Source organism: Mastacembelus armatus, chromosome 12 (genome assembly GCF_900324485.2).
Source record: "Mastacembelus armatus chromosome 12, fMasArm1.2, whole genome shotgun sequence".
Classification (NCBI taxonomy): domain Eukaryota; kingdom Metazoa; phylum Chordata; class Actinopteri; order Synbranchiformes; family Mastacembelidae; genus Mastacembelus; species Mastacembelus armatus.
Genome location: NC_046644.1, coordinates 20,116,490 through 20,137,624, shown reverse-complemented (window position 1 = coordinate 20,137,624; position 21,135 = coordinate 20,116,490). Strand labels below are relative to the sequence as shown.

The 21,135-nt window shown below is 44.3% G+C and overlaps 5 protein-coding genes across 5 annotated transcripts in view; 3 read left to right on the top strand and 2 right to left on the bottom strand.

Annotated features, from left to right (window-relative positions):
- The window catches only part of LOC113124206 (uncharacterized), a 37,266-nt gene that overhangs the window by 6,866 nt on the left and 9,265 nt on the right, over positions 1-21,135 (top strand). Inside the window, exon 4 of the mRNA XM_026296733.2 lies at positions 17,024-17,191. The gene's annotated coding sequence lies outside the window, so the exon portion shown is untranslated. The remainder of the gene's footprint in view (positions 1-17,023; positions 17,192-21,135) is intronic.
- Positions 406-4,668, bottom strand: LOC113124213 (neurofilament heavy polypeptide-like). The gene is made up of 6 exons (XM_033325488.1): positions 4,664-4,668; positions 4,519-4,554; positions 4,273-4,378; positions 3,298-3,421; positions 2,697-2,758; positions 406-2,113 (listed from the first exon to the last, which is right to left on the bottom strand). Exons 1-6 carry the CDS (start codon positions 4,666-4,668, stop codon positions 1,436-1,438), a joined length of 1,011 nt encoding a protein of 336 aa, XP_033181379.1. The 3' UTR covers positions 406-1,435.
- On the bottom strand, positions 4,444-8,861 carry LOC113124764 (huntingtin-interacting protein 1-related protein-like). Its single transcript, XM_033325464.1, has 8 exons — positions 8,727-8,861; positions 6,807-6,998; positions 6,614-6,715; positions 6,332-6,526; positions 6,128-6,238; positions 5,851-6,045; positions 5,151-5,298; positions 4,444-4,807 (listed from the first exon to the last, which is right to left on the bottom strand). The coding sequence occupies exons 2-8, from the start codon at positions 6,807-6,809 to the stop codon at positions 4,707-4,709; spliced, it is 855 nt and encodes a 284-aa protein (XP_033181355.1). The 5' UTR covers positions 6,810-6,998; positions 8,727-8,861; the 3' UTR covers positions 4,444-4,706.
- LOC113124209 (NACHT, LRR and PYD domains-containing protein 3-like) lies at positions 9,020-13,184 on the top strand. Its single transcript, XM_026296739.2, has 3 exons — positions 9,020-9,601; positions 10,224-10,580; positions 12,167-13,184. Exons 2-3 carry the CDS (start codon positions 10,307-10,309, stop codon positions 13,153-13,155), a joined length of 1,263 nt encoding a protein of 420 aa, XP_026152524.1. The 5' UTR covers positions 9,020-9,601; positions 10,224-10,306; the 3' UTR covers positions 13,156-13,184.
- Positions 13,125-15,671, top strand: LOC113124759 (NACHT, LRR and PYD domains-containing protein 3-like). Its single transcript, XM_026297858.2, has 4 exons — positions 13,125-13,902; positions 13,985-14,158; positions 14,305-14,460; positions 15,299-15,671. Exons 1-4 carry the CDS (start codon positions 13,157-13,159, stop codon positions 15,669-15,671), a joined length of 1,449 nt encoding a protein of 482 aa, XP_026153643.1. The 5' UTR covers positions 13,125-13,156.

Below are 21,135 nucleotides of genomic sequence, written 5' to 3'. Positions count from 1 at the left end.
TGGCTGATAATAATATTGGTGCCCAACACATTTAGTTTCTTAATATCGTTACAATTTTTCATGTAAATTGCCAATGTTTCAGTGACCAATATAAATAAATATGGAGAGATGGGACAATCTCGAACCCAGGGGTGGTGCCATTGGGTAATAATACTGCACTACTAATATTCCAATAAAGTCCTTTAATCAAGTTCCTAAATCGAGCTTTGAAACCAAAATGTTCAAGTGTTGAAAGGATAAAAGGATGTTCCATGGAATCAAAGGCTTTGTAGAAATCTGAAAACGGTCTGAGACCATCTGAACCAGGAGCTTTGTTAAGAGAGAGACGTCCAATTACTGCATCCAGCTCTTCAGTCATTAGAGGGTTGTCACATCTTTGTTTACAGTCATCGTCTAGTTGGGGTGTAAATTTTGCTACGTCATTAAAAAATGTTTGACAGGCTTTAGAGAATTCAGAGCTATAAAGCTGAAGATAAAATGAACACATTTCTGAGGAGATGAATTTTTCATCAGTGGTTTCTATGTCCTTAAATAGCAAAGATTTAATATTGTTTTTCTCCTGTCTTCTTTTTTCAAGACCACAAAAATAGTTTTCCTCACCTCCTTCAATCCATCTGACCCTTGACCTGATAAAAGCTCCTTGTGTTTTATAAATATATATTTTGTCTATCATGGGCTGAAGGCTCATTGTTTTCTGATTATCATCTTCATTAGGAAACTTTTCAAACACTTTATATTTGTAAACTTTGATCAATATCTTTGATCTGCTTCATGATTGATATATATTCATCATTTGCTTATGATTGATTGCTGATCAAGACTTCCTCATATGTTCTATATCAGTTTATTATTGTATCGACTTGAAATATTCATTGATTCTTGCTAATATTAGTGTTTGATTTTAGTTGATTGGTTGTTCAGCTCACAGATGGTGTGTTATCAATGCATTTAAATTGTGGACCAGCATATTAATGACATGTGTGCTCATATTTTTGACATCAAGTAAAATGGTTGGTTGTTTTCCTGGTTCACTTTGACATTTTTCATGGATCCTGTTGTTGCCCATGAAACCAGATCCTGGCTGCTGCAGTTTCCTGTGACTCCTGAATAAAATCTCTGCTTCATGAATCAGTTTGGTCCCAGTGTCTTCACTGGATCCTCAGCTGCTGTTTCAGTCTCCAGTAAATGTGTGTTGGTCTTTGTTCCTGAGCCTCTTTCAGCTCAGAAACCCAGCAGCATCACAGCTGAGCTTCCTTCAGGTCTCAGCAACAACATGTGTCCAGCTGTGCTGCTGCTGAACCATGAGGTGAAGATGCCAACACCCTGTGTTATAGCTCTAGACTCTATAGGTCAGAATCACATGTTGCTGCTCATCACTGGTGTTTGATTCAATGTGGGGACGTTTGATTTTCACACCGTGGAAAATGAGTCAAATTCAACTTTGAACTGTAATCGGACCAGAAACAGACTCATGAACACGTCTCTTACTCAGCTTGTGATGAACATTGAGCTGTAGCAGACGAGAGGCAGCACTCACCGCGTTCTTCAGCAGGTTTCCAGATTTGGTGAAGATGTTGTGTTTCTTTGAGGCTGGTTTTGTGGCCTCTGAGCTGCTGTGGGGGGCGGGCTGGGGCTGGGGGAGGCTGGGAGACGTGGACGTGAGAGTCGAGGACTGTGACAGTGGAAAAGCCTGAGGTTTGAGGTAACTCTGGGCTGGGTTTGGTGTGAAAGGCTGAGCAGGGACGTAGGGCTGTGAGGGAGTGTGGACACTTGTTAGTGTGTAGGACTGAGACAGGGGGAAGGACTGAGACAGGGGGAAGGACTGAGACACGGGGAAGGACTGAGACAGGGGGAAGGACGACTGTGGAGTCGGAGCGAAGGTGTTGGTCGGTGTGAAGCTCTGGGTGTTCAGATAAGGCTGCGTCTGTGAGAAAGACTGAGGTAACGGCGTGGAGTCCAGCAGGGTGGGTGGCGGCGGCGGTGGGAAGCTCTCGGCGTCGTCCGCTGTTTCTCCGTCTGACCCGGGGCCTCCGAGCTCGTAGTGCCTCTTCCTCAGCTCCCCCAGACGGACTCGCTCCTGCTCCAGCTGGCTCTCCAGCTGCAGCACCTTGACCTGACACAGTCACACAGCAGGTGAGAAAATCAGCAGCAGGAAGTGAAACTCATGCACATTTCTGTCACTGTGGGAACATTAGTTGGTTTGTCCACATGATGGTGCTATTTTCCAATCAGGTGCAACGAAGCCACAGCAGAAGAGGAGCAGGTCCTTAAAACTGAAGCCATAAGAACATCTGGCTGGTTAGAGGCTTCTCTGCTGTCGCCACATTGCAGCAGGATTCAGACACCAGACGTGTGTGATGCTTTTAGGTGTTTTCATCAAAGAAATGTCACAACAAGCAACAAAAACAGGTGAGAAATGATCTTAAAATAATAATTGACTCTTATTTGTTTCCAAAATCCTCAACATAATCATGTAGCAGCCACTTTACACTGTGTTAGGACAGAAGATTAAATTTAGAAACTAATCACAAAATTCATTAGAAATATTACTGTTTCTGTTCTGATGCACATTTTACATTAAAGTCTTGTATTTGACTCAACACGTGGTTATAAATTTCTATTTGTTGAGCTACTTCCATGCTCCCTGTCAGCTGCAGAAACTTCCAGACAAAATGTGAATAAAATGAAAAACTGACCTGAGTCTCCATTTCCTCTTTTTTCAGCTTGATCAGAGACAGGCCAGAGAAGTCCATAACACCTGCAACAACAGCAGCATCAGCAACAGCAGCTTTAACGCTGCACTGGTCAAAACAACAGTGGATGAAACTGGAGTAATAATGTGAGAGGTGTCGAGTGATGAACCATCCCAGAATAATCACGACTGTAGTTTCTCTCTGCAGATCATTTTAGTGTCTTTTGGTTCATTGTTTTGGTTTTAAATCACCAAACTTTTCTGTGCCTGCTCTCACTGATGAAACAGCAGCTGGTGAACATAGTGGAGCATTTAGCAGCTAAAGATCCAGAGGTTTCCCTCAGGAGGTGGTGGAGACCAAACCCAGAGCTCAAACTGAGGGAACACTGGGCTGAGACTCAACAGGTGGACTCAGACACTGGTCCACATGGACCAGCAGGTTGGTCTGTGGCTGGAGTTCAACTTTATCAGGTAATAATATGTTGCTGTTGTGTGTTTAGCGTTTTCCCTGCTCCCAAACTAAACATCCAATAAAAATAAAACAGGTTTCATGTTGGCAGCTCCTGGTGTGGATGCTGTAAACCGGTGTCAGCTCCTTCTCTCACCGTGATTCGAGATCTGCTGCTGCCCATGTTTGGTGGAGGTGACGACCACAGCAGCCATGTCGTTGACGTGCCGGGACGCCTGCTGCAGCGTGTCCAGCTTCTTGTTGTTGCGGTCCGCCTTCACCTGGAAGTAAAAATCCTAAATCACACTGCACCTGTAGTCGCCATGTGGCTGATTATAGTCACTAGTTTTAGTGATTTTCATGTGTGTCAGCTGAACAAATATGCAAAACTCATAATTCATCATTAGGATCCTGGTTCTTGGACTTGCTGCTCCAGACTTTTATTTTGATATTCATTTCCTGTGCTCCCTCAGTTACTTTCTGGTAACTTGGATTAATCAGTTTTATTGGTTTCACCTGTGTCTGCCTGGCAATTACCAGGATCTGGTTCACCTGTTGCAGGATATGAGCACCTGTTACCTTGAGTGATCAGTCTCCAGCCTTTCTGCCTGACGTCGGCCTGTACCTGCTCTCTGACCCGGACTGTGCTCTGATTCTGTTTTCTGGATCTGATTCTGCCTATTGATCTTCTACTGACCCCTGTTACTGGACGGATTCTGACTAAGCCATGACTGTGGCTCTGATCCCTGATCTTGCACCTGGACTGTTTTCTGACCCTGCCTTCTTGCCTGCCAGACCTGATTGAACTAAGGCTCAGGATTGACCTTTTCTGACTTAACTCCTGTCTGGTACTCACGGTCTGATCCAAACCGAGTAGCAATTCTGAAAGTTTCTGACCTCAACCCTTGTCTGCAACCTCTTACCGGATTCAAAAATGAGTTCTGAAGTTCTGATGGTTCTGAAACTCCTCCCTGACCTGAATCCTGCTACTTGTCACCTGACCTGAAATGGTCGTGATTCTGAGCCGGACCTTTTACTGAACCTGGACCGAACTCTGACCCCGTTTCTGCCTGAAGTTACGTATCAGGTGTCTGAGTTAACCGGTGATTAGACAAAGCAGCAGGTTCTGTACCTTTGAGGCGGCGACTAACTGGGCGGTGCTCCCGGCGATCTCATGGGAACAGGCGATGAGCTCCTCGAAGGTTCCGTTTTCACCCACGACACGATCAGCTGATTCTCTGACAGCCAGAACACGTGACCATCAGAACAGGTGTGTGTGCGTGTGTGCGTGTGTGCGTGTGTGCGTGTGTGCGCGTGTGCGCGTGTGTGGTGTGGTGTGTGGTGTGTGGTGTGTGGTGTGTGTGTGTGTGTGTCTCACGGTCGGCCTGGTCGGTGGGAGCAGAGTGTGACGTTGCTGCTCCGTTGACAATCGTATCAGCAGCGAGGTGGGAGAACTGGGTGACCGCTCTGAGCAAACCACTGGCATCTGGAGACGACACATCAACATTAGATACTGTCATCACCTCATCGTGAGGGACACACACACACACACACACACACACTCACTCACACACACACACAGTTCCTGTTTCCCAGGTAGACCAGGTGACTCTGCTGCATTTTGTCGATAGAAGCCAAAGTGACTTCAGCTCGATTCACCAAATAATCTGCAGAACAGAGAGAAGTGGTGAGAAAAAGCTTCAGGACTCATTTATTTTCTTCATTAATTAGATTAAAACACAAATAATTAAAAGTCAGTAACTAAAATTCTTAAATGTGAATATTTGCTGTTTCATATCTTGTTTTGAAGTGACAGGTGTGTCTTTTCCTGAGTATTTATGTTCTATTCTATTTATTTCTATGATCTGCCTTTTGGTATTTTAAGGATGTTGATTTTAGTTTGATCACGTCATCAATAATTAGCTTTCAGTTATTTTCTTTGCCAGTGTTGGTCAGTTTTTCTTCAACAGATGAAACTATGATGAGAATATGTTTGTTTGTTTTATTCACCAGGTGAGCTGATGCAGCGGACGTGAATGGGGTCGTCCAGTTTGGCCACAGCGTCCAGTATGATGCCCTCGGCCTCCACCACAGCACATTGAAGCAAACTGAACTGCTCCTCCTGCAGCTTGTGGGCCAGTTCACCTTCACGACAGGCCTGTTCTCACACACACACACACACACATAAACATAAGAGCTTTACTGTGCAGGTATAAACCAGGCCACAGTCTGAGGCTGAAGCCAGTGTAGAGATATCCCAAACAGTGAAAACACATATAGACTATAGATCTATAGATTTCAGATGTCACTCAGAAAAGATGATTTTCCTTTTTAACTAATGTTCCCATGTATGTTTGGTTTGGGTTGAATAGAATCTGTATGTCTGGATTCATGTTCTTATGTAGTTTGTTGACAATCTGAGACTTCATGTTAACTCAAGGAGCAGAAATGATGTGTGGCTGCTGGTGTTTGGTGTGAGGCAGCAGGTCAAAGGTCACTCAGATGGAGCTGACTAGAAGCTGCAGCTCAGGTGTAGGCAGGATACCAGGTTGGTGTCAGGGTGTGGATGGGGTCACCACTGGGAGCCAAACAGTACCTGGGTACCACCTTCACCTTCGAGAGTCTCCCAGGCATCGACGCGGCTCCAGGACAAACCACTAGGTGGCATCAAACCACATCAACGTATCTACATGTGACAGAGACGCAGCACCTGCTGCTGTAACTGGGAGTGCAGGCTTCCCAGCTCCATGCTGCTCCTCTGCCTCTCCTGGTCCAGGGAGCTCTGGTGGAGCTGCACCTGCTGTCTGAGGGACTTCAGCTCGGCCTCCTGATCCCTGACCGAGCGCAGCAGCACCTCCCTCTCCGCCTGCAGACCGGCCACGGTGCCGCTCAGCTGGGTGCCACTCTGAGGAGCAAAGCATGAATGAGTGTATTAACCTCCGAGATGACCTGGACTGTGTGAGGCTCATGAGGAGAAGAAATCCTACCATCTCTCTGCTCTGCAGGACGCCGTTGGCCCGTGCCAGCTCTGCTCGTGTGGAGTCCAGCTCTCGTTTCAGCCTGTCGATCTCCAGCTTCTGCTCTGCGTTGATGGCAAGCTGCAGGAATGAAGCAGAAAACACACATGTGTGAGTGTGTACCAAGATAATATTTAGAGCTGAAACAGTTCCTGCAGACACCGACGCCGTTACCTGCTGCTGTAGCTGGGCTCTCAGAGCCTCCAGCTCCCCGTTGATCCGGTCTTTCTCCAGGTCCAGGGAGCTCTGCTGCTGCTGCGTCTGCTGCCTCAGCGAGGACAGCTCAGCGTCCTTCTCTCTGAGCGAGCGCAGCAGAACATCTCGCTCCGCCTGCAAAGCTGCCAGGCTGCCGCTCACCTGAGAGCCCTCCTGAACAAAACCAGGTGAGAATGAATACGTGGGCGAAAAGACGACTCATCGTAGAGATGAGATCAGAGATCTGGTCCACGGTCTCACCTTGTCCTTATTTGCCAGGGTGCTGCGGAGGAGAGCCAGCTCGGCTCGGTGCTCCAGCAGCTCCTTATTCAGGCGCTCGGCCTCCAGCTGCTGCTGGTTCGTCTGAGCCGGAGACACAAATTCAGTTTTCATGAAAAGCTTCTTCCACCAGCACGAAGCCACTGGGTTTGTCTGGAGGAACAGTTTGTCTCACCATGTTACTTTTCTCCTGTCGCAGAGTCTCCAGTTTAATCAGACCTGGGGTTTTAAGGGGGCGGGTGCAGTGACTTCCTGGAGTCTCCCCAGGCTACTTGTTTTCAGTCTCTGGACTAAACCAACCAGCTGCTGATGTAGCTTCAGATTAACTGTGAGGTGCAGCTTCACCTTCTTCATGAGGTCAGCCTGACTGGTGACATATGTTCTTGTTGTTATAATAATTGTAAAATGACAGGGAGATTGTTTTTTTTTTTTTTTTTTTTGCATGTGTTAAAAATACCTATAAATGTCTGTTTTTATAGTTTAAACCTCAAATATTCTATAACAGACATTTATTGTTAAAAATAGCAACATTTATGACTTTGGAGGTGTCACACATCAATATTGTCATATTCAGAGGAGGAAAAGGAAAAGTGCAAGAACAAGCCATGACTTGAACAAACATGCCAGAACTGTAAATTGGAAATAGAAAAGTTATCTTTTACAGATTTAAATAATGGAAATAAAAATGTACTGTTATTAAAAAGTGATAAAACAAGAAAATATCTTCTAAAAACTGTGGTTGTCACTGTAAACACCTACAACATGTTTTCTTCATCTTATAATGCAAAAAGCATCAAACAATATTTGTTTCTCTTCTGTGATGGAACCATATTCAAGGATGAGTTGGTGGGTTCATCAACATATGTGGTCCTGATGTTCATATATGGACCATTAACGCTCTTTCCAACTGACGGATGAATAAATGCATTAAAACATGTAACTAACAAAACCAACCTGGAAAATCATCCATCTTCTGTGCATGTTGTGTCTCTGTGTTTGACCAAAAACCCCCTGGAGGACTGATGGAGCCCCAGAGCCAAGCTGCCTGCAGTCAAAGTCAGGTTGACACACTGAGCTCCATGATGGTCAGACTGGTTAGACCTCACCTCTAGTCTGCCTGAACACAGACCAGTCCAGCTCATGGAGTCAAGCTCAGCTCTGGGCTCAACAACCACGTAAGGGCTCTTTAAGGTCACGCGTGATGTGCTGACGTCACTCATCAGGTGTGCAGTTTGGTTGTGGAGCGGTCCATGTCTGCAGTTGTGGTAGAGATATTTGATTTGTGCGAAATGACCTGTAAGTATTATTGTCTGTAAGTATTATTGTTGGCTCTACTATTGTTATTATAAAGCAGCTGTATGTGGAAACCTGTAAAGTCGTTAGTTAATAGTTTACAGGGTTTAGTCCACGTTTCGCCGTGCAAGTTATTTTCGGTTTCATGCAGGCTGATTGGTTGACTTGGTACGGACTGATTTCAGTTTCCTTTTCCATTGTGCACGGTTCATAACGTGCTTAAAGCTTCCCTGGTCGAATTGTTGGGGCTTTTCTACAAAATGTGTGGTGTTTTTCTGGATATATTTCATAATTGACGATGTTAGTACGAGTTAATCGTTACATACTGCTAAGCTAGAGTTTGTTTCCACCGGAAGTGGCATATCCGGTTAGTCCTTCAAAATAAGAGCATTTCGTTTAATTGTATAAGTTACAGGAAGTGATCACGGTGTTTGTATGGTAACTTCGAACCACTTTACATGCAACCACTTCTGTCGCTTTATTCATCCATTAACCTGTTATTTTGTATTCACCACTTATGTATACTGGTTGGTACTTTATAATGTACATATTGCTACGTATGTCTCATTATTAATATTCACTGTAGTTGTATTTCCTTTGTTCTTAGGAAAACCACAAGTACACCCATCCAGACTATGTCACTAACATTGGATTATTAAAGCGCCTTAACTGCAACTCAGCGACTCTTATTTATCCTTGGGGATATCTGGGCTTTAAGTGGTGTTCTGGCCGACACACCGAGGTGACGAGTATGCCAAAGACCGAACCAGTGTGATAGATCAGACAGTCTGGGTTTTCTTACCTACAGTGAGTGATGGAGCAAACTCTCCCTGTGGTCCCATCTATGTGAGTCAGAAGAGGTGAAGTGTGTTTGGCTTCATGCTGACGAGTTAAACCAGGAAGGTTCTGCTGGTTTTCTGCAGAGCTCATCTCCTTCTCTCGGCTCTATTGATGAGCGTCTTCTCCCATTTCTGTGTTTTCACTTCCTCTTTCCTGCTTTTATCTGCATCTTGCCATCTGCCTCGACCGGTTGGGGTGAGTGGATAGAGGAGAGAGAAGAGAACAGCAACAACAAACAACAAATAGACACTGAAGGTTGGTGGGACCAGTAACTGCACATCAGCAATATACAGGTCCAGGACCAGGGACACCTGCAGAAGGTACAGAGAGAACAGAGAGAGAGAGAGGGAGCACAAGGTTAGTGACATTCAATGGTGGAATATACATGTGAGGGGAGAAGAAGAAGAAATCATGTAACATGCAGACGTGTGAGGTGGGAAAGTGGGTGTGTTCTGTGGTCACATGATTTCAGAGAACTAGCATGATGCATGAAGTAAAAACACACCATACATTAAACTGTGTGTTTGCATATTTCTGGAGTGTGTCACACCTGTGTGGTCACATGACAGCAGGTAGGCAGGTAAGTGCTGACGCTCTAAATCAGATGAGGGTGGGTCCTGTTGGTCTGACCTCAGACTGTTGACACTGACTAACAATGAGGAAGTGACACCAACAGAGGAAACATCATTTTGCAGTAAAGTAGAAACTTTGGAGGGAAACATGTTTGACTGGACTGAGGAAAGAGGTTTAGTTGTCGACTCTTTAGTGTTTTAGCTTTTATAAGATGGATTTAAAGAAACAAGCTCCCTGCTGGTGTGAGGACATGAAATAATGTTGGTAAGTGAAACTTGTGTTTTACAGCAGAGAATTATTGTCTCTGACATGTTTCTCTTTAGGAAACAGCTTCGGCTGTTTGTGTGTTTGTGCACTGTGGGACTGTTGCTGTTACGTCTTTGTTAAACTGCATTTTCCATCAAAGCCAAACAGCCACAGCAGGAAGTGATGTCATGATTATGAACAGGAAGCACAGCACAACACACACAGTTCAGCTTCAAGTTGGTTAATTTCATGAAAATACACAGTGAAGTTTTTCATTCCTGTAAAACTAAAACAGAAGCAGAGACACACACTGTCCTGAAGAAGCTGATGCTCAGATTTAGACCGCTCAGACTCTGGACTGTAAGAATCCACAGGAGACGGGGCTTTGATGGTCCCTCTGCTGTGGGCTGGTCCTTTTCTATCTGCAGGGTTGCAGACTGTTACACTGCAGTCAGCAGCAGACGTTCCCCTGCCCACAGCCTTCTGCATCATGGCTGTAGTTTCACTTTGGTCTCTATGACCCCACATCCATGCAGCCCACTCATCCACCCCCTACATTACTGACTTTTGGTCAAGTCTCTTTTAGTTTATTGCTCTAGAGGACAAGTTTGGGGCTTCACAGTTTGTGGATCATTTGCAGGTGAAACAATACAAGAACTTGCAGGTTCTCTAAGACAGAACGTTTGCAGAGAGCAGCTGAGTCCACACAGCACTGAATGACCAATGGCTGTTAAAGAGCTGCTTTTAAACACACTGGAAGAGCTGGGAGATGAAGAATTCAGGAAGTTCAAGTGGTGCCTGCAGCAGCCGGACATCCTGGAAGGTTCCTCAGCTATACCAAAGAGTCATCTGGACAAAGCAGACCGACAGGAAACGGTGGACAAGATGGTCCAGAACCACAACCAGGGGTCTGTGGAGGTGATGAAGACGATGTTGAAGAAGATCAACAGGAACGACCTGGTGGAGAAACTGTCGATCATCAGCACAGGAGCACAAGGTGAGCTGCTGTTTTAACATCTGTGTCAGTGTTAATTCAATACAATTCAATTTTATTTGTATAGCGCCAAATCACAATACAAATCATCTCAAGGCACTTTACAAAAACTAAAACTAAAAACCCAACAATTCCCTTATGAGCAAGCACTTGGCGACAGTGGAGAAGAAAAACTCCCTTTACCAGAAGAAAAAACCTCCAACAGAACCGGGCTCAGTTTGGGCGGCCATCTGCCTCGACCGGTTGGGGTGAGTGGATAGAGCAGAGAGAAAAGAACAGCAACAATAAACATCAAATAGACACTGCAGGTTGGTGGGACCAGTAACTGCACATCAGTGATAAACAGCTCCAGGACCAGGGACACCTGCAGAAGGTACAGAGAGAACAGAGAGAGAGAGAGCACAAGGTTAGAGACATTCAATGGTGGAATACACATGTGAGTGGGGAGGAGAAGGGAAGGGAGGGGAGGGTTAGGGTAGGGGAGCTCAGTGCACCGATGGTCTTCGGGCAGTCTAGGCCTATAGCACCATGACTAAGGGATGGTTCAGGGTTACCTGAGGCCAGCCCTAACTATAAGCTTTGTCAAAGAGGAAGGTTTTAAGTCTAGCCTTAAAAGTACAGAGAGTGTCTGCCTCCTGAACCCAGGCTGAGAGCTGGTTCCATAGGAGAGGAGCTTGATAACTAAAGGCTCTGCCTCCCATTCTGCTTTTGGAAACTCTGGGAACCACAAGTAGACCTGCACTCTGAGAGCGAAGTGGTCTATTGGGATAATATGGTACTATGAGGTCTTTAAGGTATGAAGGAGCTTGATTATGAAGGTATTTGTATGTGAGAAGAAGGATTTTAAATTCTATTCTATATTTTAGCCAGTGAGCCAGTGAAGAGAAGCTAATATAGGAGAAATATGATCTCTCTTGCTAGTTCCTGTCAGGACTCTGGCTGCAGCATTCTGGATTAATTGGAGGCTTTTTATGGAGATATTGGGACATCCAGATAGTAATGAGTTACAGTAATCTAGCCTTGAATTTAACAAATGCATGGACTAGTTTTTCTGCATCATTTTGAGACAGGATGTTCCTAATTTTGGAAATGTTGCGCAGGTGAAAGAATGCAGTTCTAGAGATTTGTTTTATGTGTGAGTTAAAGAACATGTCCTGGTCAAAAATAACTCCAAGGTTTTTTACAGTAGTGCTGGAGGCCAGGGCTATGCCATCTAGAGTAGCTATAATTTTAGAAAAGTTATTTCTGAGATTTTTTGGCCTAAATATAATGACTTCTGTTTTCTCTGAGTTTAAAAGTAAAAAGTTACTGGTCATCCAGGCCTTTGTCAGTTAGACAGGCTTGAAGTCTGGTTAACTGGTTGGAACATCAGTGATCAACATTCATGTTGCACTGAAGCCACGAGAATCAGAGGTTTACTATTAACCATCCATTAGTTACTGCTTGTCCTCTATAGGGTTGTTGGTTTGTTGTTGACTCTCCTGGTCCCTGTCATGCATAATTGTAAATATTCCTTAAAGCTTCTATTTAAGCCTGGTTGGTAGAAAAGCTCAACACAGTTTTTCTGTGTGTTTCATTGTTGGACACAGACGTGGTGCAACAGCCAAAGTGTCTCCAAACCATCAGACGGGACCAAACACGGCTGCAGTCCAACCTCCAGAGCAGCTTCAGGTGTGTTCAGGAAGGGTGGACACTAAAGAAGGATGAGAAAGGTCTGGACGACGTCTATGCTGAGCTGCACGTCACAATTGGGGAAGACACACACATCAGCAGGCAGCCCTGGCAGATGGACCTGACATCTGGAACACCTGCAGAACCTGGAATCAGCCACATCCTCACACACCCGTCTGGAAAGAAGAATGTAAGGACAGTGCTGACCACTGGGGTCGCAGGAATCGGGAAAACCTTTCTGGTGCACAAGTTTGTGCTGGACTGGGCTGAAAAAAGAGACAGTGAAGACGTGGATCTTGTGTTCCCCCTCACGTTCGCCAGCCTGAATGCACTGAGGGGGGAACCCTGTGGTTTTGCAGAACTTATTCACAGATGTGTCCCTGAAACTGTGCACATGCAACAGGAAGTTCTTAACAACATCTTCACAACACTGCAGACGTCAGGAAACTCAAACTTTGACAGGAGTGAATACAAAGTTCTGTTCGTGCTGGATGGACTGGACCAGAGCCGCCTGCAGCTGGACTTCACTGCCAAGGAGAAGCTGGCTATTGATGTGACCGAGTCCACCTCAGTGGATGTGCTGCTGACAAACCTCATCAGGGGGAATCTGCTTCCCTCCGCTCGCCTCTGGATAACCACACAACCTGCGGCAGCCAATCAGATCCCTCCTGAGTGTGTCGACATGGTGACAGAGGTCAGAGGGTTCACCGACCCACAGAAGGAGCAGTACTTCAGGAAGAGGTTTAGAGATGAGGAGAGGGCCAGCAGAATCATCTCCCACCTCAAGACCTCACAAAGCCTCCACATCATGTGCCACATCCCGGTCGTCTGCTGGATCACTGCTACAGTTCTGAAGGATCTGTTGGAAACCAGAGGGGGGGGGGCAGCTGCCCAGGACCCTGACTGAGATGTACACAGAACTCCTGCTGGGCCAGATCAGACACATGAAACCAAAGTACGGCACAGAAAAAAGCTCTTGGTACATGAAGACACTTATGAAACTGGCTTTTCAGCAGCTGGACAAAGGCAACCTGGTTTTCTGGGAGGAAGATCTGACAGACAGCAGCAGTGATTTAAAAGAAGTCTTAGTGTCTGCAGAGGTCTTCTCACAGATCTTCAGAGAGGAGCATCAGATGAAGAAGGACGGGAACAAGGCGTTTCGCTTCGTCCATCAGAGCATCATGGAGTTTCTGGCTGCTGTCTTTATGGTCTGCTCCAATATTAATACCGGACTCATTGACGAGGTCGTACAGAGTCCAGATGGACACCTGGACCTGTTCCTTTGCTTTGTCCTTGGTCTTTCACTGCAGAACAATCAGCTGACACAGACAGAAATTAGCCCACAGACCAGTCAGGTGATAGTGGAACATGTGAAGAAGAGGATCAGAGAAAATCCATCTCCAGAGAGAAGCATCAGCCTGATCCAGTGTTTCAATGAGCTGCAGGACTGTTCTCCAGTGGAGGAGGTCCAACTGTTCCTGCGATCAGGAACCGTTTCCGAATGTGAACTGTCTCCTGCTCAGTGGTCAGCTCTGGTCTTCATCCTGCTGTCACCAGGAAAACATCTGGACGTGTTTGACCTGAAGAAATACTGTGCTTCAGAGGAGGCTCTTCTGAATCTACTGCCAGTGGTCCAGGTCTCCACCAAAGCTGTGTAAGTGAACCTGGAAATAATGTGACAAAAAACACAAAAATGTCTTTTAAGTTCCCATTTCTCTTCACCACATCTCTTCCAGGCTGAGCAGCTGTGGCCTGTCAGAGAGAAGCTGTGAAGCTCTGGTCTCAGTTCTCAGCTCCCAGTCCTCCAGACTGAGACACCTGGACCTGAGTGACAACAACCTGCAGGACTCAGGACTGAGGCTGGTCTCTTCTGGACTGAAGAGTCCACACTGTAAACTGGAAACCCTCAGGTCAGGATCCAGTGATTTGTAAAGTCAGAATATCAAAGTTCAAAGCTGGTATTTCAGTCCAGCAGCAGATTGTCAGTATGGTAGAGATGAAATCCTGCCCCTGTTTGTATTGTGAAGTAACATGTGGTTATATCTCCCTGTTTAAGGCTGCGCGGCTGTGACCTGTCAGAGAGAAGCTGTGAAGTTCTGGCCTCAGTTCTCAGCTCCCAGTCCTCCAGTCTGAGACACCTGGACCTGAGGAACAACAAGCTGGGCAGAGCGGGAAAGGATCTGGCCAGTAGCTGCCGTCTGACGACTGTGTGGTGAGATGAAGATTCATCATGACTGTGACTTTGATTCTTAAATTACTGATCAAACCTGCTTTGTCCTCCCACTAAGACTCAGAGACTCGTCCCTTTATATGATATTTAATAACTTTATTGATTTTTCTCATGGAATCAATTCACTTCATTCTGCCACTTGTTTGACTGGACAAAGATCCACCAGTTCTTCATTCACTGAGAACATCAGGTCATCAACACATCAAGCTCATGAAGATGAACGTTAGTTATTTACAGTGACTCAGTTACAGAGAAGCAAAGGGTCAGCTCTAAAGTTTGTAACATGAATATTGGACTGAGAGAAGAACTGATGATATCAGCAGGAAAAACAGCAGAGCAACGAGGATGAACTGATACAAAAACTGAAGTTTAAACTCCAGTTTATCTTCCAGGTTGGATTCACTCCCCCCTAGTCCCATAGGCTCACTAGGTGAGCTATGGAAATCAGGTGAGAGTCATTAGACCCACAGTCCTGAGTTGGTTTCACTTCACACCTGGTCTGAAAGATGAATTTTAGGATCCATACCAGCTTCCTCTCAGACTGATGCAGCTACTTGGATGAGCAGTGAAACATTTTGACCTAAAAACTAGAAATCCAGTTGCCAAGACTCAACCTCTAGATAACTTCACCTGGACAACTGAGAATCTCCACAGACATTTAGATTAATACCAAATTATTAAAACAACTAATATTTAGTTTAAAACGTGATGAATTGGAATGGTCTCCATTAGAAGTTGATTGATTGATCGATGATATAATCACAAAATTAAATCAAACCAGAAGATGTGAGTCTTGATCAAATCTCTTCTTCTTCTACAGCTTTGATAACCCATACAAGAACCTCATCTCCAAAAGTTCTCTGCTGTGTCCAGGATCTCCTGCTGTCCACCAGCTGAGACCACAGGAACAGAAGTTTGGAACTCTGACCAGAAAAACTGTTGGTGAGAAAAATCAGAAGAAGACAAACAAAACCATCTTACTTGTTGGTGAATCAGGAGCAGGAAAATCTGCTCTGATCAACAGTTTGTTCAATTACACCATTGGAGTGAAGTTTGAAGACAACATCTGGTTTGAGATCGTGGAGAGAGAAAACAGACGTCAGTCAGAAAGTCAGACATCAGATGTGATTGTGTACGAGATCTTTGGTTTTGAAGGTGAAACTCTGCCGTACTCTCAGAGGGATCGAACATGACGTCATCATCAGTCAAAGGTTATTGGACTTGTTCCGCTCAGAGGACGGAGTTCATGAACTAAATGCAGTGGGTCTGGTGATGAAGGCAACTGATAATCAGCTGAGTGACCGACTGTACGTCTTAAACTCAGTGACGTCTCTGTTTGGAAAAGACCTGGAGAACAAGATCGTAGCTCTGATCACACACTCTGATGGAAGAAAACCTCAAAATGCTCTTCAAGCTCTTGAAGCTGCAAAAATTATATGTGTCAGAAATGAGGAGAATCAGCCTGTTTACTTTCTGTTCAATAACTGTCAGAATGAAGAGAGAACAGAGGAAGATGACATTGGTTTACATACGGCATGGAGAGTAACAGACAGAGGAATGGACCAGTTTACAAAATATCTGGAACAATGTGAACCTCAGAGGCTCACGAAGACAGTGGAAGTGTTGAATTTACGCATCAGCCTGACAGCCTGTATCCAAAACCTGCAGGACAGAATCAAGTTGATCGAACTCAAACAGACAGAAATCAAACAGACTCAGGAAGCTCTGAAGAAACATGAAGAAGAGATGAAGAAGAAGGAGAAGTTCACAATAGAAGTGGATGAGGTCTACAAAGATAAAGAACCTATTGATGGTGGGATGTGGATGTTCTTGTTTTTGGTGTTTTATCAAGCAGCTGTTACCTGTTCTGTCTGTGAGGAGAACTGTCACTATCCTGGATGCACAATGACCTGGAGTCCTAAAGACTGTGTGGTCATGGAAGGAGGTCGCTGTACTTCATGTAGTGGGAAGTGTCCTGTGTCAGCTCATGTTAAAGAAAAGTGGATCTATGTGACCAAGACCAGGAAAGTTGAGAAAACCTTAGAAGAGGTGAACGCAAAGTATGAAGAGAATAAAGCTGAAAGTGAGAAGAACCTGAGCCTGTTGAAAACTCTTGAAGAGAAAATGGAAACACTGAAAACAGAGAAGAACCAGTGGCAAATGAAGATGATCCTGTTGGAAACTCTAGGAAGAGAAATGAGAAACCTGACAGCAGTTAAAAATCAGCTGCTTGAAGAGGCCTACCAACATGTTTTCAGGCTGGAGCAGATCGCTCTGAATGTGGCTTCAGTGTCCACTTATGTCCACTTGGACTTCCTGATCCAGAGGATGAAGGAGAAAGGAGACACAGAGAAGGTCAGGAAGCTGGAGGAGATGGAAAGGAGAGTGGATAACAAAATAAAAGCAGTGTTTAAATACATTTGGGGTAGACTAACAGCAGCTGGTGAAGCAGTTAAAGGGGTTTTTACATGGTTTTCTAAAACAGCCTGATGAATCATCAGTGTAACCAACCAGATGTGATCTGTCCATACAGATGTTTAAACACCACAAAGGTTCATTCATTGTCCTGTCAGTCAGTGTGATGTCACTGTAATGAAGAAATGTAATCAGCTCGTATTCTCTTAAACACTATGTAAACTAGAAACCTGGTCTCAGTAATGACAGTAGGGGGTCACAGAAACCTGAATACACGTGGACTCTCCTGGACAACAAAGTGTCGGTGACGATAAACAGATTGTGATGGACTTTTAACGAGGAGTGGACTGGGAGTCAGAGTGACAGCGCCCCCTGGTGTTTGATGCTTGAAGTTGATTGATGAACTGGTGATTGATTGATTGGTTGTTCAGCTCACAGATGGTGTGTTATCAATGCATTTAAATTGTGGATCAGCATATTAATGACATGTGTGCTCATATTTTTGACATCAAGTAAAATGGTTGGTTGTTTTCCTGGTTCACTTTGACATTTTTCATGGATCCTGTTGTTGCCCATGAAACCAGATCCTGGCTGCTGCAGTTTCCTGTGAATCCTGAATAAAATCTCTGCTTCATGAATCAGTTTGGTCCCAGTGTCTTCACTGGATCCTCGGCTGCTGTTTCAGTCTCCAGTAAATGTGTGTTGGTCTTTGTTCCTGAGCCTCTTTCAGCTCAGAAACACATTTTATGACCATCAGGTTTGTTTGATAAACTGGTGATGATGATGATGATGATGATGATGATGATGATGATGATGTTTCCTGCAATGAGCACTAGATGGTGCTGGACCACATCACTGTTGTATGGTGGCCTGTGAGGACAAAGCTCAAACATTAATCGACGTTTTGGCCGTTTTGGTACATTTATGTCTGTCTGGTGTCTGCAGAGACACCAAGCGAGGTAGAGATGTGCCATCTCTTGTTTTTCCTGTTTTTTGTAGACAAGTTTTAGTGTAGCGACCGGTTTTCCACTTCCTGCTCTTGTCTACGTAGACAAGAGGCGAGTCCCTCCTCTGGCTCTGCCCAAACTCCGCCCACGGAAAAGTTCGGCACAATCCGCTGTCCGCCATTATTGAACTAAACATCACCCAGTCAGTGACACAGAACAGCCAATCAAAACTCTCAGATATGCACATAGCAACAGGATTCAGCCAATCAGCGTCGGCTAATCTGAGGCGGCAATTTTACCGCCCAGCCAATCAGAGGAGCGACAGCGACCGCCAATGATGGCCGCCGGTACCCGAGAGTCGCAACTTCGGGTTTGTCCTAATTCAGTAAAATCTGTTCTTCAGAATCCGTTTGAAAGAAGAACTGACAGGTTAAAGAGCTCGGTCCAGATCGACCCGACACCACAATCAAACAACAATTTAGAGAAAAAGGTCAAACGTCTGTGAGAAGTTTGAGTCGTAACTGGTCCAGCAGAAAGGCTTGGCTAGCTAACTCCGTGTTTGGCTTCCCTTGCTTTCTAACACGGGAGGGACAGACACAGCAGGACTGTGACAGGAATTAGGGACGTTAAACATTTATCTGAAAACATTAAGAAACACAAATGTACAAGAGCATGTGGAGAATACGGTAAAGCTAGCCATGCTAGGCAGAGTTAGCATCGCCACCCAACTGGTCGAAGGCTCCAGAATTACGGTGAAAAACCCAACTTATAAAACAGCATTCCCTAAACAGGTTAAACTGACCTGTATCCTTTAGTAGATATATAAAATAGTATTTCTATGATATTATTAATTTAATTAATTTTATTTCTGTTTCCTTATAACACGGACGTGTTGACGTTAGCCACGTTAGCTGCATAGTTAGCGCTAATGCTGCCCGGCTAACGTCCTCTGGCTACTCACAGCCTCGTGTTTACTCTGAAACAGGAAACAGGTTGGCTGTTTGCTTTACAGGAGAATTGAAAGGATCAGAGAGAGTTTGTGTGGTAATTGTGTCTGGTTGACTTGGTGACAAACACTTGTTGGTTTGCTGATATAACCAGGAGTCTGTCACTGTAAACAGCAAAGCAGAATCCTGTTTGGATGTGACTTAGCATCAGACAGACAGTGGTTTTTCATGGTAGAGCACAAAAACACTGGATATTTGTTTAACAAGGTGCTAGAATGTAATTCCAATAATGTCATCCACGTTCTTGTTGTTATAATAATTGTAAAATGACATATTTGATGTATCGTAGTCATGTTAGGAGATTGCTTTTTTTGGATGTTTTAAAGAAACCTATAAATGTCTATTTTTATAGTTTAAACCTTAAATATGCCCCAAAACACTTTAATTTCATTGCAAATACATCTTAATATATTATTAGTAAATAAATTAGTGACCTAAATCAGTAAATGATATTGTTCTTAATAATTTCTTGTTAAAATACATGAAATATTATGAACAATTATAAAATAACTTAATCAATTGTTATTAATTCATCCTGGGAATCATGAAGAGGTTGGAAGATGAACTGTGATGTGTTGGACAGCAGACCACACTTCCCAAGGCAACGAAGGGGCAGTGCATTTCCAAACCAGTGCAAACTGGGTGTAAGTATAACAGACATTTATTGTTAAAAATAGCAACATTTATGACTTTGGAGGTGTCACACATCAATATTGTCATATTCAGAGGAGGAAAAGGAAAAGTGCAAAAACAAGCCATGATTTGAGCAAACATGCCAGAACTGTAAATTGAAAATAGAAAAGTGATCTTTTACAGATTTAAATAATGTATATAAAATTTTACTCTTATTAAAAAGTGATAAAACAACAAGACAATATCTTCTAAAAACTGTGGTTGTCACTGTAAACACATATTTTCTTAATCTTATAGTGCAAAAGCATCAAACAATATTTTTCCTTCTCTTCTGTGATGGAAACCATATTCAAGGATGTTTTGGTGGATTCGGAAACATGTGATCCTGAGGTTCATATAAGTTTCCGTCACCAATTGACACCAAAATGAGTCGTTTTCAGCAGCTCTAGTATCCAATATCCTGGAAAAGACGATCAGCTCCATGGACATTTGGTTTATCTGCTGCTGCCTGTTGTTTTTGGCACAGGTAGAAAAGGAAAGTGAAGGAATGAGGCAGTGGTGGAGGGAGGAGAGGTCAGGACAGTTTCAGGGAAATCATTCTCTCTGCCAACATGATGTTTGACCTGCTGAGGTCACCGTACTGTTGCAGCCAAAGTGTTTCCAGGTAGGAGGCGTCTCCTTGTTGTGGTGGGTGCATGTTGCTGCAGTGTGCACCGACACAAAGTGTGCCAAGGTCTGTGAGTTACTGAAATATCCTCAGAAGTTAAGTCAGAGGAAATGTAGTTTGTAAAGGCAGGAAGAAGCTCAGTTCAGCACTGATGGACAGCAGGACAGAGACGGAGTCAGAGTAACCAGAGGCCTGAAATAAACCCAGTGTTTCTGCCATCCTGCCTCTGGTCTGCCTGCATTTGGCTGCTGACCTGGTTACTCCTCTGGAGTTGTGACGACTTCATTTCAGAGTGAAACCATCACCACCCTCCACAGTGTATTATGGCTTATGTGGTAAAAATATAAATGTGTGTGTGACATTTAACACTCTGACAGTGACTTCTGCTTTGTTTTACTGCCCGAGGGTGGAAGTTACCACAGACATTGGTTTGGCCTCAGACTTGTTGTTTGAGACAGAGGAATATGAAAGTTATTTACATATCTATTTATCTATGTATAGATTTACAGAAATAAAAGACAAGTTAAAGTACAAATGTAAAAATCAAAATAAGAAACAGCAAATAGTAGAAAATTAAATTGAAGGAGAGTGAGTGCAGATAAAAAAACTTTCAGTTCTCATATGCTGAACTAAAAAGTTTCTATCTTGGACTTAAACATTGTCAGAGATGAGGCCTGTCTAACATCATCAGGAGACTATTCCAGGTTTTAGCTGCATAAAACTGAAACGCTGCTTCTCCCTGTTTAGTCCTGACTCTGGGCACGAGCAGAAGGCCTGTCCCTGATGGTCTCAGAGTCCATGATGGTTTATATGGCACCAACATGTCAGAGATGTTCTGTGGTGCTGAGCCATGAAGAGACTTATACACAAGCAGGACTGTTTTAAAGTCTGTTCTCTGAGGGACAGGAAGCCAGTGCAGAGATCTGAGAACAGGACTAATGTGGTTTCAGCTCTAAAGCAGCTGTAGGTAACAGCCTGTACTGGATCA